Raw genomic sequence first — 20,292 nt, forward strand, 5'->3', positions numbered from 1 at the left:
AAACATTATAATTTATTAATTCATAAATTCTATATTGATAATGATTTTTAGCATATATAATGACTTATTTTATAATATAGCAAATATTTTTTCTAATTAAAAGTCTAATAATATATAATAATTTTGATAATTTTAAATAATAAACAGTATTTTCAAAAACTATGTTTATCGTTTATCTATACAAAAGTTTAACTTTCTCTAAAAAAAAAAAAAAAATTAAGAAATATCATTACAGCTTAATAATTGATTATCTCCAGTTCATAATTGTTATCAATAAATATTAATATGATAAAATGTTACAAAAATTAATTGAAAAAATTACAGTAAAATAGTCATATAAAAGCTTTAGATGTAAATAGAAAGTCTAAAAAAGTCTAATAGATAACATAAAATATGAAGTTTTTATGAACATAGCTATCTAAAATTCCTACAGAAAAAAATTCGTGAAAATTATATCATATAAAGTTTTTTATCAATAATTTATTGAAAATAATTATTTTACTAATGTATTCATTTCATTACAAAAAAAGACTAAAAGACTAAAATCTTAACTTCGAATAAACATCATTACAACTGTGTTTTTCTATGTTTTATGTATAAATACATTTTGTTTATAAAACTAAAACGAACTTTTATTTCTAAAAATCACTCTTATATGCTAAAAAATGTCGCTCTTTGCAATATAGCAAAATGTAGTAATCCAGAGAATTTATACTAATTACATATCGTGTAATATATGAGCTAAGAGATAATTTATATCTCAATTTCTAATAGAAACGAAAACTTATTTTAACACATGTAAAAGTTCATATCGTTATTTTAAAATATTGTTAAAATATGTAAATATAATTCAATGAAATTGATTGAATTCTCTTCATTCTCATGGAGAATGGCATAGCAAAAAATGTTCTAAAATAATCTTCTATCTGATTTATTTACGAAAACTTTCTTACAATTATTATTTTGTTTGACCTAACTCTATACTAAAAACTTGTAATATTCTTCAAGATTTATTGAAAATTATACTTTGTAACTTACTCAAAACTTGAAGTATTCTTCAAGTGTTACTGAAAATTATAATTTTTAATATGCTATTAGTATAAAAATTATAAACCAAATTTACCTTATTGCGATAACGAAATTCAGACTATGAAATATTATTATTTTAATTTTCAGAAATTAAATAATTATTATAATTATAATTAAGTAAATAATATATTAATTTTTACAATATTTCAGTCCTGTTTTATTTTTATTGAATTAATTAATATACCTTAATTAATTATATTAATAATATTCGATTTAACGAAATTTAACATAACCTATAAGCTAAAATTTATTTAAGTATACAAATGTAATAATATTATTATAGAAATTTCTTCGTAGATATTCTATAGATATATATTTTATGAGTAAGGCATTTAATAGAAAAAAAAAATGAACACAAATCTTAATATACACAGAATATGAGCTCCGTCTCTGTTTCTAACCATTATGAGCATTTCAAAAATATAATATTTATTAAAAAAAAAAAAAACTAAATATTTAAAAAAACATATTAATTTTTTTTTTTAAATTTATTTAAAAATTATATTTACACGAAAATAATAAGTAATTATTCAAAACCAATAACGCTGATAAACTGCATTAATATACCAAGATTAGGAATTATTTTTGAGTTTCCTCTGATAATTTAGCGTTTCACAAGCAGTTTAATAGATTTGTAATCGTCAAGAATATCGATTGAAATGGAAGCAGACCTACGATATTCTAAATTTGGTAACAAATTCTGTCACAGGGAATGTAACACAAAGAATGGTTTTATATTAAAATTAATTGAAGTAAATGTACAAACAAATATTTTGAAACAATTAATACGTACGGTCTTGCTACCATCTTTGCTTAGCCAAAGATTGTGACATTTAAAATCGAATAATAAAACAATTGCTATGAAATAAATTAAATGCAAAATGCTACCTATTGCGTTTACTATGCTACATAGCATAATAATTAATTTTTCTTATTTCAATAACAATATGGTTTTCCAATGGACCTAGTGGTATTGCTGTCGATAAAATCTTTAACAATTCACATACAAGATATTTGATACATTCAATTTATTAATCATTTATTGAGCGAATTGTAAAAATTATTTTAACAACTACTTGAATAAAAAATTGAACGAGTCATTTTATTAATAAAAGACAATTATACATAAACTGGAAAGCAACTGTTCTAGTAAAAATTTAAACCTAGTTATAATGAATATAATTACTATGTTCGATTTTAAATGTAATAACGATACAGTCTATAATTATTTCATTTTATACTCTATCCAATAAATAATACAAAATTTCACACAAATTCCGTTAGTTACAAGTCCATGTGCCTTTCATAATATTATTATGAATATTATGAGATGCGTATTATGAGTATGTACAAAAGTAAATTTTACACCAATCATGGAAGCTAAATGCCTAAAATGTTTTTTTATTTTAAAATACAATTATGGATTCCTTTTATCTTTACAATACTTTCCTTCATATTTTTACAAACTTTATTCTAACATTTAGTGTAACATTGCCATTTTTTTAATTCATTAGAATCTACTTAAATTTATTATATTTTTACGATATTTATGATATACATATTTTATTACATATACCCATACATATACATATAAGAAAGTATTTTCATTTAATGATCATGATTGGAAGTAATTAGACTACTAGATTGAATATTGTTGAATTATATATAGAATTTGTATGTATATGTTTCAATAATCTTAATTAAATACTTAAATAACCACCTACGTGAAATATAATGCAATTTTTAACTAGTAAAATAATATATAAAATGAAATACGTATTTTGCAAAGTTTCTAATTTCTTTATCAAATAGATGGTATTTAAAATCATTAATCTTATAGTGTCTTATTGGTATTTAATAATTTTAAATAGGAAAAATAATTTAACTAACCACTGTATTCTTTTATTCTTTACATAGATTTTACTTCAAAATCTGAAATTTACTTAAAAATTTGAAAATATTTCATCTCAGATAGTCAATGAAATTGGACACGATTTTTTTATTTTAAAGACTTAATAGGTTGCTTTATTTTACATAATATTTCTCTGCATAAATATCTTAATAGAATTATTAATTAGATCATAAATAAAATGTAATATAATATGCAAAAAAATATATTTTTATATATACATCTTTTATAATCTACTTGATGTATATAAGTATCAAATTATAGGTAACTATTATTTATTGTAAATTTTTAGTAATAAATGAAAATTTTTAATGAAACAAATAATTAGTAGATGAACAAATTAAATTTTAATTAAATAATGACCCGCGAATGAAGATATATTAATTAAAAATACGACACAATAATTAAAACGTACAAATATGTAAAACTTAAAACCATCGATTAATTGAAATAAATTAACTTCTAAATGTACAATAATTTTTTATTGAATTACAAAATTATTATCGCACAATAATAAATAATAAGGTTTAATATTAATAATTCATTTCGTAATTTAGAATAAGCTGTTAATTTAATAATTTTAGTTAACAAAGTAATTTTAATATTTATTTATACTTTACTTGTAACTATATTATAATAAAAAATTAGATCAATACTTAAAGAAGTATTATAGTAGATGTTTCTTATAATTATATTACTCAGCTATCTGAGTCGATGCACTATAAAAATTAAATATTTATTTGACATTATAACATGTAACTATATAAATAAAAGTGATTTTCAACGCCAAACTAAAAATGAGTCAAATATAAAAATTTTACTTGGAAATTAACTAATTTCATAAAAAAATATAATGATAGATTTATATAATATCTTGAGTAAAAAATATTAATTTCAGAAATCCCAGTCTTTACTTTGATGATGAAATACATGTTTATAAATAGGTACATGTAATGGATATGGTTTTGGTATTGGTACTGGAAAATGTTTCTCCACGGTCACTGCATAAGGTTTTTCAACAACATATGGCACCTGAAATATGAAAAACGATAGGATAATTTCATTGAAGCAAAGCATCAATTTAATTGAATTCAAATTTATAACAAATATATTTTTTTCTTTTCGTAAGTCAATCATCTTTACAATAAATAATAATTAATGTACAAAAATATTAAATCGAAAAAAAAAATAAAATAAAAAAGTTTACTAACCGTCATTTAGGTATATGAACATTGCATAATATATAATCTAAGGTTACCTTAAAACATTATTATAAAAGTATAAAAAATATGTAGCTTCTGGATAGTTGTAATTATTATATATTGCATATGAAAATCTCATCTTTAAGATAATACATTTAGGAATAATTCAATTTTAATTTATTTAATAAAATTAATTAAGTATTCTATAATCTCATTATATTTAACAAAATTAAGGAACTTAGCCAATAATTGAATTTTTCGTTATTCATTAATTTCAAAATCTATAAATATCATTTTTTATTATTTATAAACTAAAATTCTGTTTTATTGCACATTTATGGTATTATTATATTTGAAATCTTTAAATTGAAAACTAATTTTAAAATATGATTTTATTTTTTAATCTACTAAAATTAATGGCATTTAGGAATAACTAAAAACAATCTATTAAAAATCATATTCAACAAATGGTCTAGAATTTTATTTTCTTATTCGGTATATTTTCACTCCGTTATACGAAATTTAATTATAAAAAAAATATAATTCATCAAGTATATATATATTTACATATAGGAAGCATTGTTATTTATAAAAACTTGACTCTAACACTAGAGTAAAATTAAAAATATTATTATTGAAATATAATGAAATAGTAAGCAAGAAAATTAAAAATTTTAATTTATTATTCTTTGATGTATAATTAAATGATTTTACTGGATTTTGTATAGATTAACAATATATACGTTTGTGCATACTTTTTTTTCAACGTAGTATGGTTCTAGTTTTTCTACGGGAATTTCGATGTGTTTCACTACTTCGACAGGTACTGGATGTGGCACGGGAACTTGAACCTGGTATGGTTGGGGAATTGGTACCCTGATTTGTTGTGGAACCGATACTGGAACCGGATGTGGTATGGGGATAGCATATTTCTTATATATTGGAATCTCTACCGGCTTGTGTGTCTCGTGATAAGTAACTTCGCCCTGACTGGCGAAACTCGTCGTTGCCATAGCAAAAACGGCTGTAATGATCTAATGAAATATAATTTAAAAGTTACAAGTATTTATTAATTTTATGAATATACACGTGTATTAACATTTTAAAGTATTGAATATAGAATTTATTGAAATATTTAACTAGAACGATTACATATAAATCAATTACTGTATCTATATTCTCAAATCATTATTATTAAAAAAATATATAATTTACAGTATTTGCAAAAGCATTCGTCTATAATTACTGTAAGGTTTTTTATTTACGAAATGCTATAGAATAAAAATATACATTTGCAAATGAAAATTACTTTTACTTAATTTATTTTTTTATCCTATAAATTGAATTAAAATTGTCATGAAAATATTTTAATGAATTCATTATTCTTATAATTTTTAGCTGCTTTATAGGTTTTTTTTTTCTTAAGAATTTTCTACGATTACTAATTGAGAAAACTTACGGAAATTTTCATCTCAATGATTCCAACAAAGGTTCTATAATAATTAGATTCACTGTCATCCGTATTCAAATGTACCTCACGGTCACTGTCTCCGTCGCTGTAATATCTTCAAAGTCACGGTCACGTTCTTTATATACCCATGGTAATATTAAACTTTCTCCCTTCTCCTTACAATAGGATTGACATTCACCTTATCCTGGTTGTTGAACGATTCGTGTGCATTTCTCTATTTATTTAATCGTCAATTAAAAGTTACTATAAATAATGAAAGATTTTAATGAACATCACTACACATCATAGTTTAGTCTGTTACGTCATAAGTTATTCGTTACGAATGAGTTGTCAAAAGTTCTTCTGAAATGACTCATTCGGAGCTTTTCTTCAAATTCATAAATGATTGGTAGTATAATTTCTAATAATTATTAAAACATTTATTTCACAAGAACACTGCAAATATTGCTTAAATACCTTTGCATTCACCTTGTACTAATTTTAAAATGTACAATTTACAGATTAATGGTTTTTAATTTATTGCAGTTAATCCCATAAAATATAAGAAATGAACTAATTAGTTAATTATCTTTATTTAACTTTGATAAAAAAAAAAAATACAATGTAAAAAGTAATATTTTCATAATAATAGTAATTAATAGCATAAAATGATAATGTTCTATAAATTTTTATAGAAAAATTTATATCACAACATAAAAATTATACTTTTCAATGTTATTACATTATGAAAATGATATTTTTATAAGAATGAAGCTTGTAGACGAATGCATAATATTTTGGATATGTTTCCCTATTCTATTAATGAATAATAAAAAACACTAGTTTTTCTTATGTTTTATAATACTAATTTTTATTTAATTTATACTTGAGATAACGCGTTTTATTTTTAAAATTGTTACATTGTATGACAAATAAACTCTAAAAATAGCACCAGCTGATATAAAATTCATATTAAAATATTCACTCGTAGTCTTCCTAGACATCCTAGACTTTAAATAAAATTATTTTGTAAAATAATTTTAATATTAATGTATTAACTAATATTAATATTTTATAACAGTAATTTGAGAACTCTAATTAATATATTTTTATGAATTAGACAAATGATAAAATAGCCAACATTTATTAAGTCTTAAAATGTGTCGATTTAAGAAATATTAGATATAAAAAGAATTAATTATAATTTAATGTAAATTTCAAAAATATCTCTATTCCCTTTAATATAAAACTATGATTATCATAATATTTGGAAATATCTAGTTAATAATTATTATTTAATACATTTCTGCGCACATTAATTAAATATAAAATGTATATTAATTAAACATAAAAATAGATTAAAAAGTTTACACAATTATATCATACACGACAGGTTAGTGAAAAAAAAAAATTATTAATTATTTCATAAAGAGATTTTTGAAAATAGAAAAATTTTAAATCCGAACATTTACACGAAATATTTAATTCCATTATTGTATTATAAATTTTCTAATGTATTATACTATTCAACTATGAGATATTGCAAAATTATTATCTGAAATGAAAAACAAAGCATCAGCAATAAATTTATGTCTTTTAATTTCATAAATTTTTTATTTATATTTAAAAATAGAAATATTTTTTATTTTGCATTACTTTCGTCATAAATTCGTTTAATTATCTAATTTAGACATTTGCTTCGACAATTATAGAAATTGTAGAAATATTAATCTTATAGAGATAGCTTAGTACAATATAACTAATAAAACATTTTTATACGCAAATTAGTTTGATTAAAAGGAAATGTCATGGAACGTAAATGTAATATTTTAATCAATCATGAATTTGAAATATACAATTTTATTTAAGGAAATGAAATTGAATTTGTACGCAACATTTCTATTTATGTATAAAAAGAATACATCGTACCTTCATATAAAACATTGTATTTTTAGTCTTCAATCCAATTATTATATTATATTAGACATATATACTTATATATCTTTCTGGCTTTGTACTTCAATTAAAGTACAGTGCACACCTTGAGAAAAAGAGTGAAAGTATAGATAGAATTTCGACGCGGCTCTTCAACACAAGTGGTTTCTAGCACGTACATACGGGCATAAGAAAATGCTTATAACTGATTACGGCAGATCAAGATGACGAATAGGCGCAGCTACTCGAATTAGCCGTGATACGTGAGAATTTTGATTATTTATCATGAGGAAATTAAAGAGCAGAGCTTATTTATGGTACGAAATTTACTCACAAAGCGGTGAAATGTGAATATATAATTTAAGATAAAAATGTAATACTGATTCAGCTATAAATTTCAAGGTGAATTACAATTGTGCTTTCTCCAAGAGAAAGTTCTATTTTTATTTTTATCGATACATGTTAAAATACATCTGCTTAAATTTTCGTTTGTAATACATTTCATTATGTATACTTTAATTATCTATTACGCTCACCTTTACAATTTAGGAAAATATCCACTGAATATTCTCTTTAAGAAATCGCTATTATAATTCTATTTAAATTCTTTATCCACTTATATACGAGATGCATAAAAAATAAATGTGTTCGTGCAATATTTAATATATTTTAAGCTTTAAAAATGTTGGGATTTATTCTCATTCGTCATTATAAAATATTACGAATAAGTATGGATTTCTATTTTTATATATTTATATGAAAAACGTTGCTGTTCATGGAAAGTGAAAAAAGAATGATACAGTGAAAAATAAGACACAACATGGTTATTCATGTTCGTAAAATTTCAGAACCAAGAATTTGCTTTTAGGTCTTTTAATTGTATGATTGACGGATTTTGTAATTTATGTTTCTGAAAACTACTTGAAATTACTTTGCCTCATAAAATAATTTCTTTGCTAGTCGACCACGATTTTAAACCGAATTTATAAACATCTATAATTGAAAGTAACAATAAAACAATATTTCTGCGATACTAGTTAAAGGACAGTTTTTTTTTTCTTCCATTGCAAATTAAAAACTATATTTATGTTCATTATACACGAATAAACACAGTCATATGATACGAAGCCCAGTTTTTTTCCCTCTAGAAATGCAGGTGAATGGACAAACACTAACGAGTTCTTTTTATGTTTTTAATGTCTTGTTACCATAATAAGAAACAATATATTTATGGGGTTTTATAAAGAATGTTCTTACAAAGCGCACCAATTAAATATCGAATTTTTATTAAAAAAAAAAAAAAAAAAAAAAAAAACAATGATATTTTATATCAAAAACTTATTTTTAACACATATTAATTGTTAATGAAATATTTAAATTCATATTGAAATAATTTCGAGTAATTTCAAAATATATTATTATAAAAAATATGTGGTTATAATAAATATTTATAATACAAGCAATATTTTTTATATTAATCGTAGAATACACAATCTTCTATCAGCTCGTTTATTTATAACGAATGTTGAGCTTCCCTAAGTAAAGTTAAATATATATTAATTATTTTAATTTATATTATTGAAATTGAGAAGGTGGATAAATGACAATGGTCCTTAATAATATGATGCAAAAATGTTTCATAATATTAAAATAATACAATTAATCGTTTCATATTTAATAAATTAATTTATTTACATATAAAATGCTTACATGATGTTTGACGCTTAGGTATAAAAACATAATAAAGTATAACTTTTACTATTTTATATGATTATTTTCAAAAATAAATAATCTTATTTATCTTATATACCTTACATACTTTGTAAAATAAATTTAAACATAAATTTACATATTCAAAATTAACTCTACTTTTAAGGAAGTAATAATGGAAATATCTCCAGAATAATTAAAAAATTAATGAAAAATACATTTTAAAGAGTAGGTGAAGAAAATAACTAATGTTATTGAAATAAGCTAATGTTGCCATGATTGCATTAAAAAATTGTTCATATTACAACATAATCAATTAAAAGCTTATAAGTTTTTTTTTAAGACGATCAAATGAAATTCTTCATATTCGTGTTTCATTATTCTACATATTAGCCTATTGAAAACATTATAAAATAACGAGAGATTATATTAATAAATTTACTATATTAAAATACCACAGCAATAAAATATTTTAACACACAGGCATTACAAATTTAATCTGTTGCGTAATTTAGTTATTAATTTATTACCGTATTAATGAATATCGTATAATAATAATTTTGAATTCCCATTATATGAAATGATTCGTAATGCTTATAGCCAAATATTATAAAATAATCATCTTTATTCATCTTCATATTTATTAAATTAAAAATTTCTAACAACTTTCTATCTTTGCAATATTTATTAATAAAATTGCATATAACTATCTTGTTATGTGTATGGTGTGAGGTTTGCACATTTTTTTTTTTTTTTTTTTTTACTAAAAAAACAGAATAAAGCTAATAAATGTCAAAACTAGTGCCAGCCCTTGCCTTTGGTGCTATGGATAATAACGTGTTTGTAGATGGGAACATGAACTGGATATGGTTTAGCCACTGGGACGGGAAACTTTTTCTCCACGTAAACAGGATATGGCTTCTCCACCACGAAAGGTACCTGTGAACAAGAGAGTAGACGCGGCGTCAACGAACTCCTATTACCTGAAATAGCCGCATACTTCCGCTTCTGGCTTCTAGCGGGTGGTTTTTTTTTATAGGTTCACCGACTCAGCTTTTTTATTATCCAACTACTTAAATACTTATAATGATAAGTAAATTCTTCAATTATGTACAATTCTTTTTATCTCTTCAAGCATAATACTATTTTAAAAGATTAGAGAGCATAATATAAAGAGAAACTAAGGAAACGTGAAAATTGCTCTAAAACATAATTGAAATATTTAAAGAGTATCAAGAAATTTTCAATAATCTAGATAAGTAGACACAAATAAATATTTATTTCATATAATTAAGCTAATTAATAATATTGTCAATATTATGAATTATTATTTTAGAATATATTTGATATTTAAATTCTAAACTGCAAGTATTCTTTGTTAATCAGTTTCATTGTAATTAATACATGTAAAATAGACATTTATAGATTTTTATATCTATAATAAAAATATATTGTATGAATTGTATATAAATATAAGGACAGCAAAATATAAATATGAAAATACTTTTTAATTGAAACAATTATTCGAAATAATTAAAATGTATACATAGACCTAGAGTTTGCTCGTATAAGGAATATGTAATAGTTATTTTTGAAAAAGTAATAATCTTTTAAGATGATAAAATTTCTTTTCAAATTATTTGTGTTATGATATTTTGCCATTTATAGATTGTATTAAAATTATAACGATCTAGATATATGTAATAAAATTTTTAATAGACTAATTCGTTTAATACCTTTTTTTGAACATACAATTATATAAATTAAAGTCAACCTGACAATATATTTATTATCATTTAAGTTAATTGATAAATGATAGAAATGGCTCTTAATTAATTTATTGATCTAAATATAAATTTATTTACCTGTTTTTCAACAACATATGGCTCGGGCTTTTCAACTGGAATTTCAACATGTTTAATAACCTCCACAGGCTGCGGATGTGGAATTTTCACCTGCACATGGTATGGTTGCGGAATGGGTATTTTAATCTCTTGTGGAACTTTAACTGGTATAGGATGAGGAATTGGAATCGCTATAAGAAAATATATACTATTTTTATTTGATCGCATTATTATTTATAGTATTTTTCAATAATTAAAAGCTATTAAATTCTAAAATGCTACAAACCTACCGTATTTCTTGTAGACTGGGATTTCAACGGTATGAGTTTTTTCTTCATAGCTATGATGTTCATGACCTCCATAATCACTAGCCAATGTTAATGATATATAAGCTCCAATGCTTAATACAAAAATCTGAAAATTATATTATAGCTGTAACATATTCTACATATATATGTTTATTGGGAGAAGCTTATTTTAGTCTAAGTTTCAATAATTAATAAAAGTGAAAAATTTTAGTATTCGATAAAAATGAAAAATTGTATCACATTATTATTTAAGTAAACAATTAAAAACTTTATTACATAAGTTTTTTATTCAACGATTCATATCTAACAGTAATTCCAAATATAAATTATATTTATTATAAAATAGTAAATGAAAAAGCAATTTATAAATTCGTAAATTAACATATTCCTTATGCGTTTTATCAATGGATAATTGTCTTTAATGAATATTTTAACTACTTGAACATCGTTTAATTATGAATGTAGGCATATATGATTAGTTGCGATACTATAAACATATCTAACATAAATACTTCTTAAATATGCGAAAACGCTTACAATGTTAAACATGTTGATAGAGTTTTGCTCTTATTTTACGATTGAAAGAAGAACGTATATTTGAGTGAATAGAATGTCCATGTTCTAAGCTTATATACTTTTCAAGTACCCACCACCTTTCTCTCGAATCCACTCTTCTAATAATGCCGCCCCCTTCCCATCCAGGAATAATTGATCCATGGTTTATCATAGATAATGATATAAGAAGGTATTAACAGCTGTTGAATATGTATTATAATTGTAAAGTTATATGTAAGACGAAAAATTTATTGTATCCAATAGCTACAATTTTTTTAATTTTCTACAAGCTAAAGGAATTTGTAGATTTTTTTTTTTTTTTTTATATGTATTATGACACAAACAGAAACGGTATATTAACTTTAATAGATTATATGGAGAAATATATAGAGACTCTCATAGATTTCTAAATCAATTCTATGATATTTATATTTTTGTATGTATTTAATAATTATATATGTAGTTTTCTCGAATTAAATTAATCAGATTAATGAGATTCATATTATCACAGAAAATTCGATAATTAAATATAATTATATATTAAAGATTCTTTTTTTATCAATACATCGAATGCCTTCTGTAATTATAATATAAATTAATAAATTTTTACATCACAATTAAACCTGCCTTATAATACTTTTATATAATTTATTCCCCCTCCCTTTCTGTGTAATCCCACCTAGATACTTGCATTAATTCATGTACGTACGTTTCTCTTTTACTTATTGGAATTAGTTCTTACCAACTATCAAAAAACGTATAAAAGCAAATTTTTTGCAAGAAAGTTGAAGAAAAATAAGTACATATAATTTTATAGGAAAAGGACTGAATTGTTCAAAAGTGACGTTTTCGAAGAAATCACTTTTAACTCTGGTATTCGTAACTTTTACATTTACCGGAAGCAAATTGCTTTTCTATGGTAAGATAATATTTACATCAATCACTGTAGTATTTTTATTCATTATCTTAATGTAAATTTGACAAGGAAATTCTATTCATTGTTAATTAGATAAGGTTTAATAGGAATAATATTGAATGAAATACAAATAGATTTCTTGTAAAACTGAGCATTTATTATTTGAATAATGTTATAAGTAAGGTAACAAAATAATTATCCATCCATCTCTTTAAATTTACCGAATATAATGAATTATGATGAAAATTTGTAAATATGTAAATACAAAATGTTATGCATGGTTTTCGAAAATGTATTCCAATTTGTATTATAATTTAGTAATATTTTAATACTCCGTAAAATTATAATATTTGTGGATATAAATGTCTTTTACAGCTATCTTTTCTAACAATTTTTTTTTTTGCAAATTTTAACCAATGGATCTTTTGAAACATTCACATATATATTCACTTTGTAACTTTGTAAAGTGTTTATGTTACTCGTAACAAATTACGCGAATAATTTTTTATTAAATTTCTATGAAAGTTTTTTTAAGGGAGATTAAGTATAGTATTAATTAATTAGGTGTTGAATTATTCGTGAAAATATCTCAAGTTCCTATTATTAATTATATTACAAGTATCATTTTCACTCGTAAATTTCTTTTCTTAACATAAAATAGAATAAATGTCTCAAACTTTTTACCGTATTCAGTGTAAACGTGTGCTTGTATTTCATAATTAATTTCACATAACTTATATAGAAATTAAATTTATTTAAATGTTTGTGTTTTCAGTAAATTTATTATTTATTATTATGTGCATGTATTATTTACCTACAGTAAATATTAAAAATTATTATTGAAAAAAAGTTTTCTAGGTTTTCCGAATTTTAATCAAATTTGGAGATTTTATATACAATAAAATAGTGGATCTAAATAAAATTTCGTTACATTGAGAACTAATACAATTTTTTATATTTCAATTTAAAATTAATTTCTAAGATTTTTCAATGTTTTAAAGCGTTTTTCTAGAAAAACAAGTAAAAAATGCCTGTTTTAATTTACATTTATATTTTTTATGAAACACGAATAAATTCGGTTATTCCATAAAAATTATATTTCAATATAAAATTATGTATTTATACTCGTGGAAGAAGTATAAAACGTCTTATATTATTACTAAATATATATTAATAACTAGTGTATTAAAAATGCACACATTTTCTTGTTTCATTGAAGTAGATGTATAGATGAAAGTTGTAATTGTAATAGAATTTAGTAAAAATGGTTCTGTTTACCATTTCTATATATACTACCATAGTCGTACTAACTTCTGAACAATACATAGTACTTTTAAGATATTTAAAAGTTAATTACGGTATTGTAAGACTTGAACTTTAAGGTGCATCCTTTTATAAGTGATTATTTTTCGTAATCCTGTCGATTAAAACTGCTATTAAATTAATTTATTTATAGTAGCTTTTAAGTTAAATACAATATTTACGTATTATTTTTTTAATAAGCAATATTAGAATTAATCAAACGGATTTTGTAATTTTTATAAATTTATATTTAATTGGAAATAGTGTGATATCAATCCTATATTTATTATGATTATTAAAAAATATTCCGCAGCTATTTTTTTTATTAATAAAAATCCTATTTATTTTGTAAATGAAGAAAGTATTTTGTCGAATAATAACTGATGGAAAACTATATTATTTTGAGATGTGTAACTTGCATCTGTATGTGTAACTATGTAATTTGAGAAAAATTACATTAAAAAGAACTATTACTCCATAAATTATCTACTATTATACATACATATGTTCTATAATAAAACAATATATACTTTTTATTGGTGTATAAAGTTCAAATTTCGATGATGCCAACATATACAGAGGAAGCCCAATTAGTCTTGAATATTTTTAATATATAATGAAATGAAGACAATGATGAAATATAATAATAAATTATCTGAGTAAATGATTAAAATTTTTATAAACTACTTGATTTTAATATAAAAATATTAATTATTTCATCGGTTTAACGTTATTTTTTTTTTACTGCTTACATTGCAAAAGGTATAATATTACTAGAAATTTATTAAAATATATAGTGATAAAATTAATATAATGAACAAGAATAATAAAATTATAATAATAAAAATTCGTCTAAAAATAATTATATATATATATATATATATATATATATATATATATATATATACCTATATTTATTATGTTAATATATTTTTTATAATTTTTAACAATATTGAATATTATAGCAGTTCAGTGAACTTTATGATGAATAGTTTTATACACTGGGATCTTAATGGGTATTTTCTTATCGACAAGTACAGGAACATGTTTTATTACTTTAAATGGTACTAGTTTTTCCACTGGTACAGGAACAATTTTCTCAACTGGAGTTGGAACCTTTTTCTCGACTGTTTTTACCACAGTCTTCGTAACCTAAATTAATCAATATTTATAACATTACTTTATTTATATTATAAGTAATGTAAAAGCATGGTTTTCTTTTAGTTGATAAATTAATACAATGAACGTTTTATCAGAATTGATATGTAGTTAAAAAAAAAAAAGTATCAATTGATTAAAAGATATACTTAAATTAAGAATTATAAAACATAATTATAGTTCATTATAATTCAAAAATAAAATAAAACATGTTATATAATCGTTTATAATATTGCTTAATATAGAATTTACTGTATTTTGTAGAATTATTGGAATATATCTGAATTTAATTTTACAACCTTACAAAAAATTCTATATATTAACTGTATTTAAAGTATTTAATTAGATTCAAATTCGCAAATTCGCTATCTTTAGAAACATAGCTTTGTTAAAAAATTTACTTAAAATCTTATTACTAAAAATTATACTCTGTATTTTAAATAAAATAATAATTTGTATGATTTCGAAAAAGTTCTCGAATTTTATATTATTAATTAAATTAATGAATTTGTAATACTATATTAATAAATATATAGGATATTTCGTTTTATTTCATATATCTGTTATTTAATTATAACAGTTTTATTTATTACGTTGAGAAACACACATTCAGAAAATATTTTTTAAAAAAATATGTGTAATATTTACAATAAAAACTAATTATAAATTACCTCAAAGGGAACCGGATGTAGCATTGGAACTAGAACAGGATAAGGTTGCTGTGCATGATGAACTTCAGGGTATGGAATTTTAAATTCCACATCCTTATAAACTGGATATCCTATAAAATATGATTTTCATTATGTTTCCCAACAACAATATATAATTTCATTATATATACTATCAATGGTTATTCGACTAACCTATGTTTTTAATAATCGGTTGTATATGGTTTGCTTTATGTTTACCAACAACAACATCAGTTATCCAAGCCTGAAGTCCATTAATTGAATTTCCATCGGTATTAATATATTTCCATTTGGGTGAATCTATACGAAGGTGAGTTATTAAAAATTTAGTATTTACTAAGTAGAACAAATTTAATGTTAACAACATTAATCTTATAAGAAAAACTATTATTATCATGATCAAGTGTGTAAAAATACGTAAAAATTTTGCCTGAATAATAATTTAATGTAATCCTAGATTTTACTTATTAAACAACTCAAGAAGTTTAGATTTAGAATTAATTAGATTCTATGAGATAATATATTAATATATAATTATTACTCGAATCTGATTAAACCCATTCCCAAGGCAAATTTACAAAAATTCTGCTCACTTTTATATAAATCATTTACTAAGCACTTTTAAATTTCGTCCGGAAACAAACAATAAATCACATAATCAAATATATTTTGTAAAAATATATATTCCATTGGATGAACATTATTAATTATATTAAAATTTAATAATAAAAAATATTTGTATGGGCCTATAATGTATAGGCTTGTATATTTATGTATATATATATGGTATTATAATTATGTGTTAATGATATTTCTCTAATATAATTCTAATATTCAATATTTTTTCAATAATTTCTCAGAGCATTGATTACATTTTAACAATATGGGATATTTTATACCCTTAATTCGCAACTGGCTTTGAGTATTTACTTAAATAGAATAATTTATATTAAAATAATGACTAATAAATAAACTTTTATAACTAATTTTAGAATTTCCATTAGGAATTAGTATTATATTTATAATAAGAGAATAATGCCGAGTTTCATACAAATTTATACTAATGTTTAATAAATGTATTATATTGTTTTAACATTGATCAATTAATACCATTAATGATAATTTTGACTTTATTAATTAATATAATCTAATGAAAATATTTTAAATAATGTGGTATTGTAATTAAAGCAGTAATTGAATAGACTTTATGCTACAGAACAAAATTATTTTTAAAGATAAAAGTCCCCATCGTTAGTACTCACTTTCATATGCAAATATATATAATAAAGACTGTTTTACTTTCATTTAAATGAAAAAATATAAATTTTTCTTTTAAATATGAAATTTATTATATTTCACTTATATAAATTTAAGAACATTTGATAAAACATTTTATGATTTTATAAAATTAATAGTAATTATAAATATAAATATTAACTTGTATATTATGTTGTATAGTTAGAATTTCTTATTAAAATATATTCCGGCTTTTTATAGTCATTTTTTTTTTATATAATATAACAGTATTGCATATTTAAAATTTGTGTGTAATAATATATCATTCTAGTTGATTTATCAATATTTTCTATAAATCGTCTATTCTAATATTGCGAAAAAGATGTAATTATGAATAAACACAGTTGCAGTGTCAGAATTGAAATTCTAATTATACATTCGATGGAATTCGCTATTAATATAAAGATATTTGCCATGATCGATCGAAGTGTGGTCCAAAGAGATTTCGCCAAAATTAAGATCACCATGGAAGCGACCTAAATCCCACCCCGTCGTATGACAAATTTCAATGATACCTAAAATCAATAACTATAAAATTTATCTTAGCACGTTGATGTAAACTTTGAAATTACATTAGTACTATAAAATCTATTCAAGAAACTTTCATTCGATTTCTACCTACACATTATAAATAAATCCATCTTTAATATTGAAGATAATACCTTTGATTAGCAATTTTAGTGAAAAATAATAATTAATTGTTGAGATTTGTAAATCTTTATATAATTTATTTTATATAATAAAATAAATATGAAATATTTATGAAAAATCTTTCGTTACGATTCCATTAATATTCTGAAAATATATTTTCCAATTTTTCAATATTATACAAGTTTATTTAATAAACAAATTTAAAGATATGATATAAAATACTAAAGTATAAAATTTCCAATATACTATCCAATATTAGAATGGATATATTATAAAATATTATAATTCAAATCAACACTACAAATACATTTTATTCTAATTTGTATTTTTTACGAAAATGTTTAGTTGGCGAAAGAAATTCGTAGTATTTATAAAATAAGCTAATTTGATAAAGTTTAACTTTGGCTAATATGAGTATATTAAACGGATTTGTTTACATACAAAACAAATCATAGTAATTGTAAGTTTATAGGAATAAAGTACCAAGAAGACTAGCATAATCTTCGACATTCGTGCTTTTATATCTAGAAATATGCAGAGAACCGACCCCACTCTATTACATTTAATGGTGTAGTAAACTCTCATTTTTACTATTATTCCATATTTTCGTAATTACGGTCTAGTTTATTTGAAATATGACTCAGTCTATTTCAGAAAGATGCATAATTTAAATAGTCAAATAAAGTGGTTCAATTTCATAAAATTACTTGATTAAACTTTCTAGTAAGCCTTTGCATTTTTAGTAAAATTAATGATTTCACATTGTTAACTCATTCTGAATATTCCGATATTTGGAGATATTGTTAAAACATTCGTTCAACATCATTATGAAATATTAAACAAGCATACCAACTTACGAGGAAAATACGGTATATTTAATTAGTATATTATATGAATAATAATTAGAATCTTGATAATATTCTAAATTTTTTATAAATTAATTAGAAAATTTGAATATAATCCATACTATTCTTTCTTAATGATCAAAATGAGATTGAAATTTAATATTATTTATTAAACCTACTTAAATCAAGAATCACGTTAAGCGCTAATTTTAAAGAAAATTTTTTGACTTCATAGTTATCAATTTTCGCAGTTATTAATATTCATATGTTTGAAACTATGCTTTTATAATTATTAATTTTTGAACGAAATTTTATTCATTAATTCTAAAAAATATAGTGTTTATTATTTATAGACTGACTTTAGAGTTACACGTATGTATTATTTCAAATATAAATTGGAATGTAATATTGCGATAAATATCAGATTATTATATATTATATATTCCAATATTATGAGATATAATATCTGAACGAAAGCATTTCCCCGTCATTTTAACTACTATTATTTCTTGATTAGGCCAGAAACGATTAAGACTTTTAACCAAAATAAACCAATTCATGATTCAATTATACTTTTCTGAAGTCTTTGCAATTTTAACTTTCTACGATTTCAAAAGTACTTACATACAATACAAAATCTTAGTGAAAGCCAAGCATGTACATAATTATACGATATTTTTAATATATAAGTATACACATATGTATATATATATATATATATATCGAATTTATATATTTAACGATATTCATGTCAAGATCAGTTAATGATTGTTTCTTTATTAATATATTATGAAGATAATAATTGATGTATAATAATCTTAATTTAAACAATAAGTTTTTTAAATATATCGTAAATCTTTTCGATATATTACATATTGAATATTTATATATTTACAATATCTATCACAGTTCAAAGAGCATAATATAAGAGCGTAATATTTATTAAAAATAATTTTTTTTTTCAATTTCTATATGTAGACTTTTCAAGTACAAATAAATTTTAATAAATAATTTCAATCCTTATTACGTCTCTTTGAATTTTAAAATTATGTTCCATTTTATATAGTTATTATTCAGAAATAATGGTTCCACAACTAAGACTACACTTATATATAGTATATAAACTTAATATAAGATTAACATTTACCAATATTAAAACTAAGAAAAATATTTGATTGTTATGTCCCTAGCTGATTACGTATTTTTCGCATAAAGTTATTGATGTTACACATTTCTTATGAAACTAGTGATTTTTACTTATTCAGCAATTGTATAATGTTATAAAATTTATTCAAAAAGGTAAATTCATCTAGTCTTATTTTTATATTTAAAAAAATTAAACACTATAACTATATAAATATATTAATTAAATTATACTGCATTAAATCATTTATAGTGTTGGCATCAGATATATAAATTATTATAGAATAAAT

General features: G+C 22.0%; 3 protein-coding genes across 3 annotated transcripts; all 3 read right to left on the bottom strand.

The window, feature by feature from the left end:
- Nucleotides 1–3,892: 3,892 nt before the first annotated feature.
- Nucleotides 3,893–5,881, bottom strand: LOC105359957 (zinc finger protein 512B-like). The gene is made up of 4 exons (XM_011496728.1): nt 5,850–5,881; nt 5,660–5,765; nt 4,956–5,234; nt 3,893–4,030 (listed from the first exon to the last, which is right to left on the bottom strand). The coding sequence occupies exons 1-4, from the start codon at nt 5,879–5,881 to the stop codon at nt 3,893–3,895; spliced, it is 555 nt and encodes a 184-aa protein (XP_011495030.1).
- Nucleotides 5,882–10,081: 4,200 nt separating this feature from the next.
- On the bottom strand, nt 10,082–12,047 carry LOC105359617 (mantle protein). The gene is made up of 4 exons (XM_011496244.1): nt 11,985–12,047; nt 11,430–11,553; nt 11,161–11,330; nt 10,082–10,234 (listed from the first exon to the last, which is right to left on the bottom strand). Exons 1-4 carry the CDS (start codon nt 11,994–11,996, stop codon nt 10,094–10,096), a joined length of 447 nt encoding a protein of 148 aa, XP_011494546.1. The 5' UTR covers nt 11,997–12,047; the 3' UTR covers nt 10,082–10,093.
- A 3,142-nt stretch (nt 12,048–15,189) lies between these two features.
- On the bottom strand, nt 15,190–18,599 carry LOC105359958 (uncharacterized). Its single transcript, XM_011496729.1, has 4 exons — nt 18,575–18,599; nt 16,242–16,367; nt 16,050–16,159; nt 15,190–15,372 (listed from the first exon to the last, which is right to left on the bottom strand). The coding sequence occupies exons 1-4, from the start codon at nt 18,597–18,599 to the stop codon at nt 15,190–15,192; spliced, it is 444 nt and encodes a 147-aa protein (XP_011495031.1).
- Between the last annotated feature and the right edge of the window lie 1,693 nt (nt 18,600–20,292).

Source organism: Ceratosolen solmsi, unplaced genomic scaffold (assembly GCF_000503995.2).
Source record: "Ceratosolen solmsi marchali unplaced genomic scaffold, CerSol_1.0 scaffold29, whole genome shotgun sequence".
In the NCBI taxonomy this organism is placed as follows: Eukaryota; Metazoa; Arthropoda; class Insecta; order Hymenoptera; family Agaonidae; genus Ceratosolen; species Ceratosolen solmsi.

Bases quoted from the DNA above. Each gene is read 5' to 3' on its own strand.
- LOC105359617 (XM_011496244.1), bottom strand. The intron at 11,331-11,429 runs GTAGGTTTGTAG...ATTTTCTTATAG, and splicing joins CCCAGTCTACAAGAAATACG to CGATTCCAATTCCTCATCCT. The intron at 10,235-11,160 runs GTAAATAAATTT...TCTTGTTCACAG, and splicing joins CATATGTTGTTGAAAAACAG to GTACCTTTCGTGGTGGAGAA.
- LOC105359958 (XM_011496729.1), bottom strand. From the start codon at position 18,599: ATGAGAGTTTACTACACCATTAAAT. The intron at 16,368-18,574 runs GTAATAGAGTGG...ACCTTCGTATAG, and splicing joins AGTTTACTACACCATTAAAT to ATTCACCCAAATGGAAATAT. The intron at 15,373-16,049 runs GTAATTTATAAT...TGATTAATTTAG, and splicing joins TACATCCGGTTCCCTTTGAG to GTTACGAAGACTGTGGTAAA.
- LOC105359957 (XM_011496728.1), bottom strand. From the start codon at position 5,881: ATGCACACGAATCGTTCAACAACCAGGATAAG. The intron at 5,766-5,849 runs GTGAATGTCAAT...GTGACTTTGAAG, and splicing joins CGTTCAACAACCAGGATAAG to ATATTACAGCGACGGAGACA. The intron at 5,235-5,659 runs GTAAGTTTTCTC...ATATTTCATTAG, and splicing joins TCATTGAGATGAAAATTTCC to ATCATTACAGCCGTTTTTGC.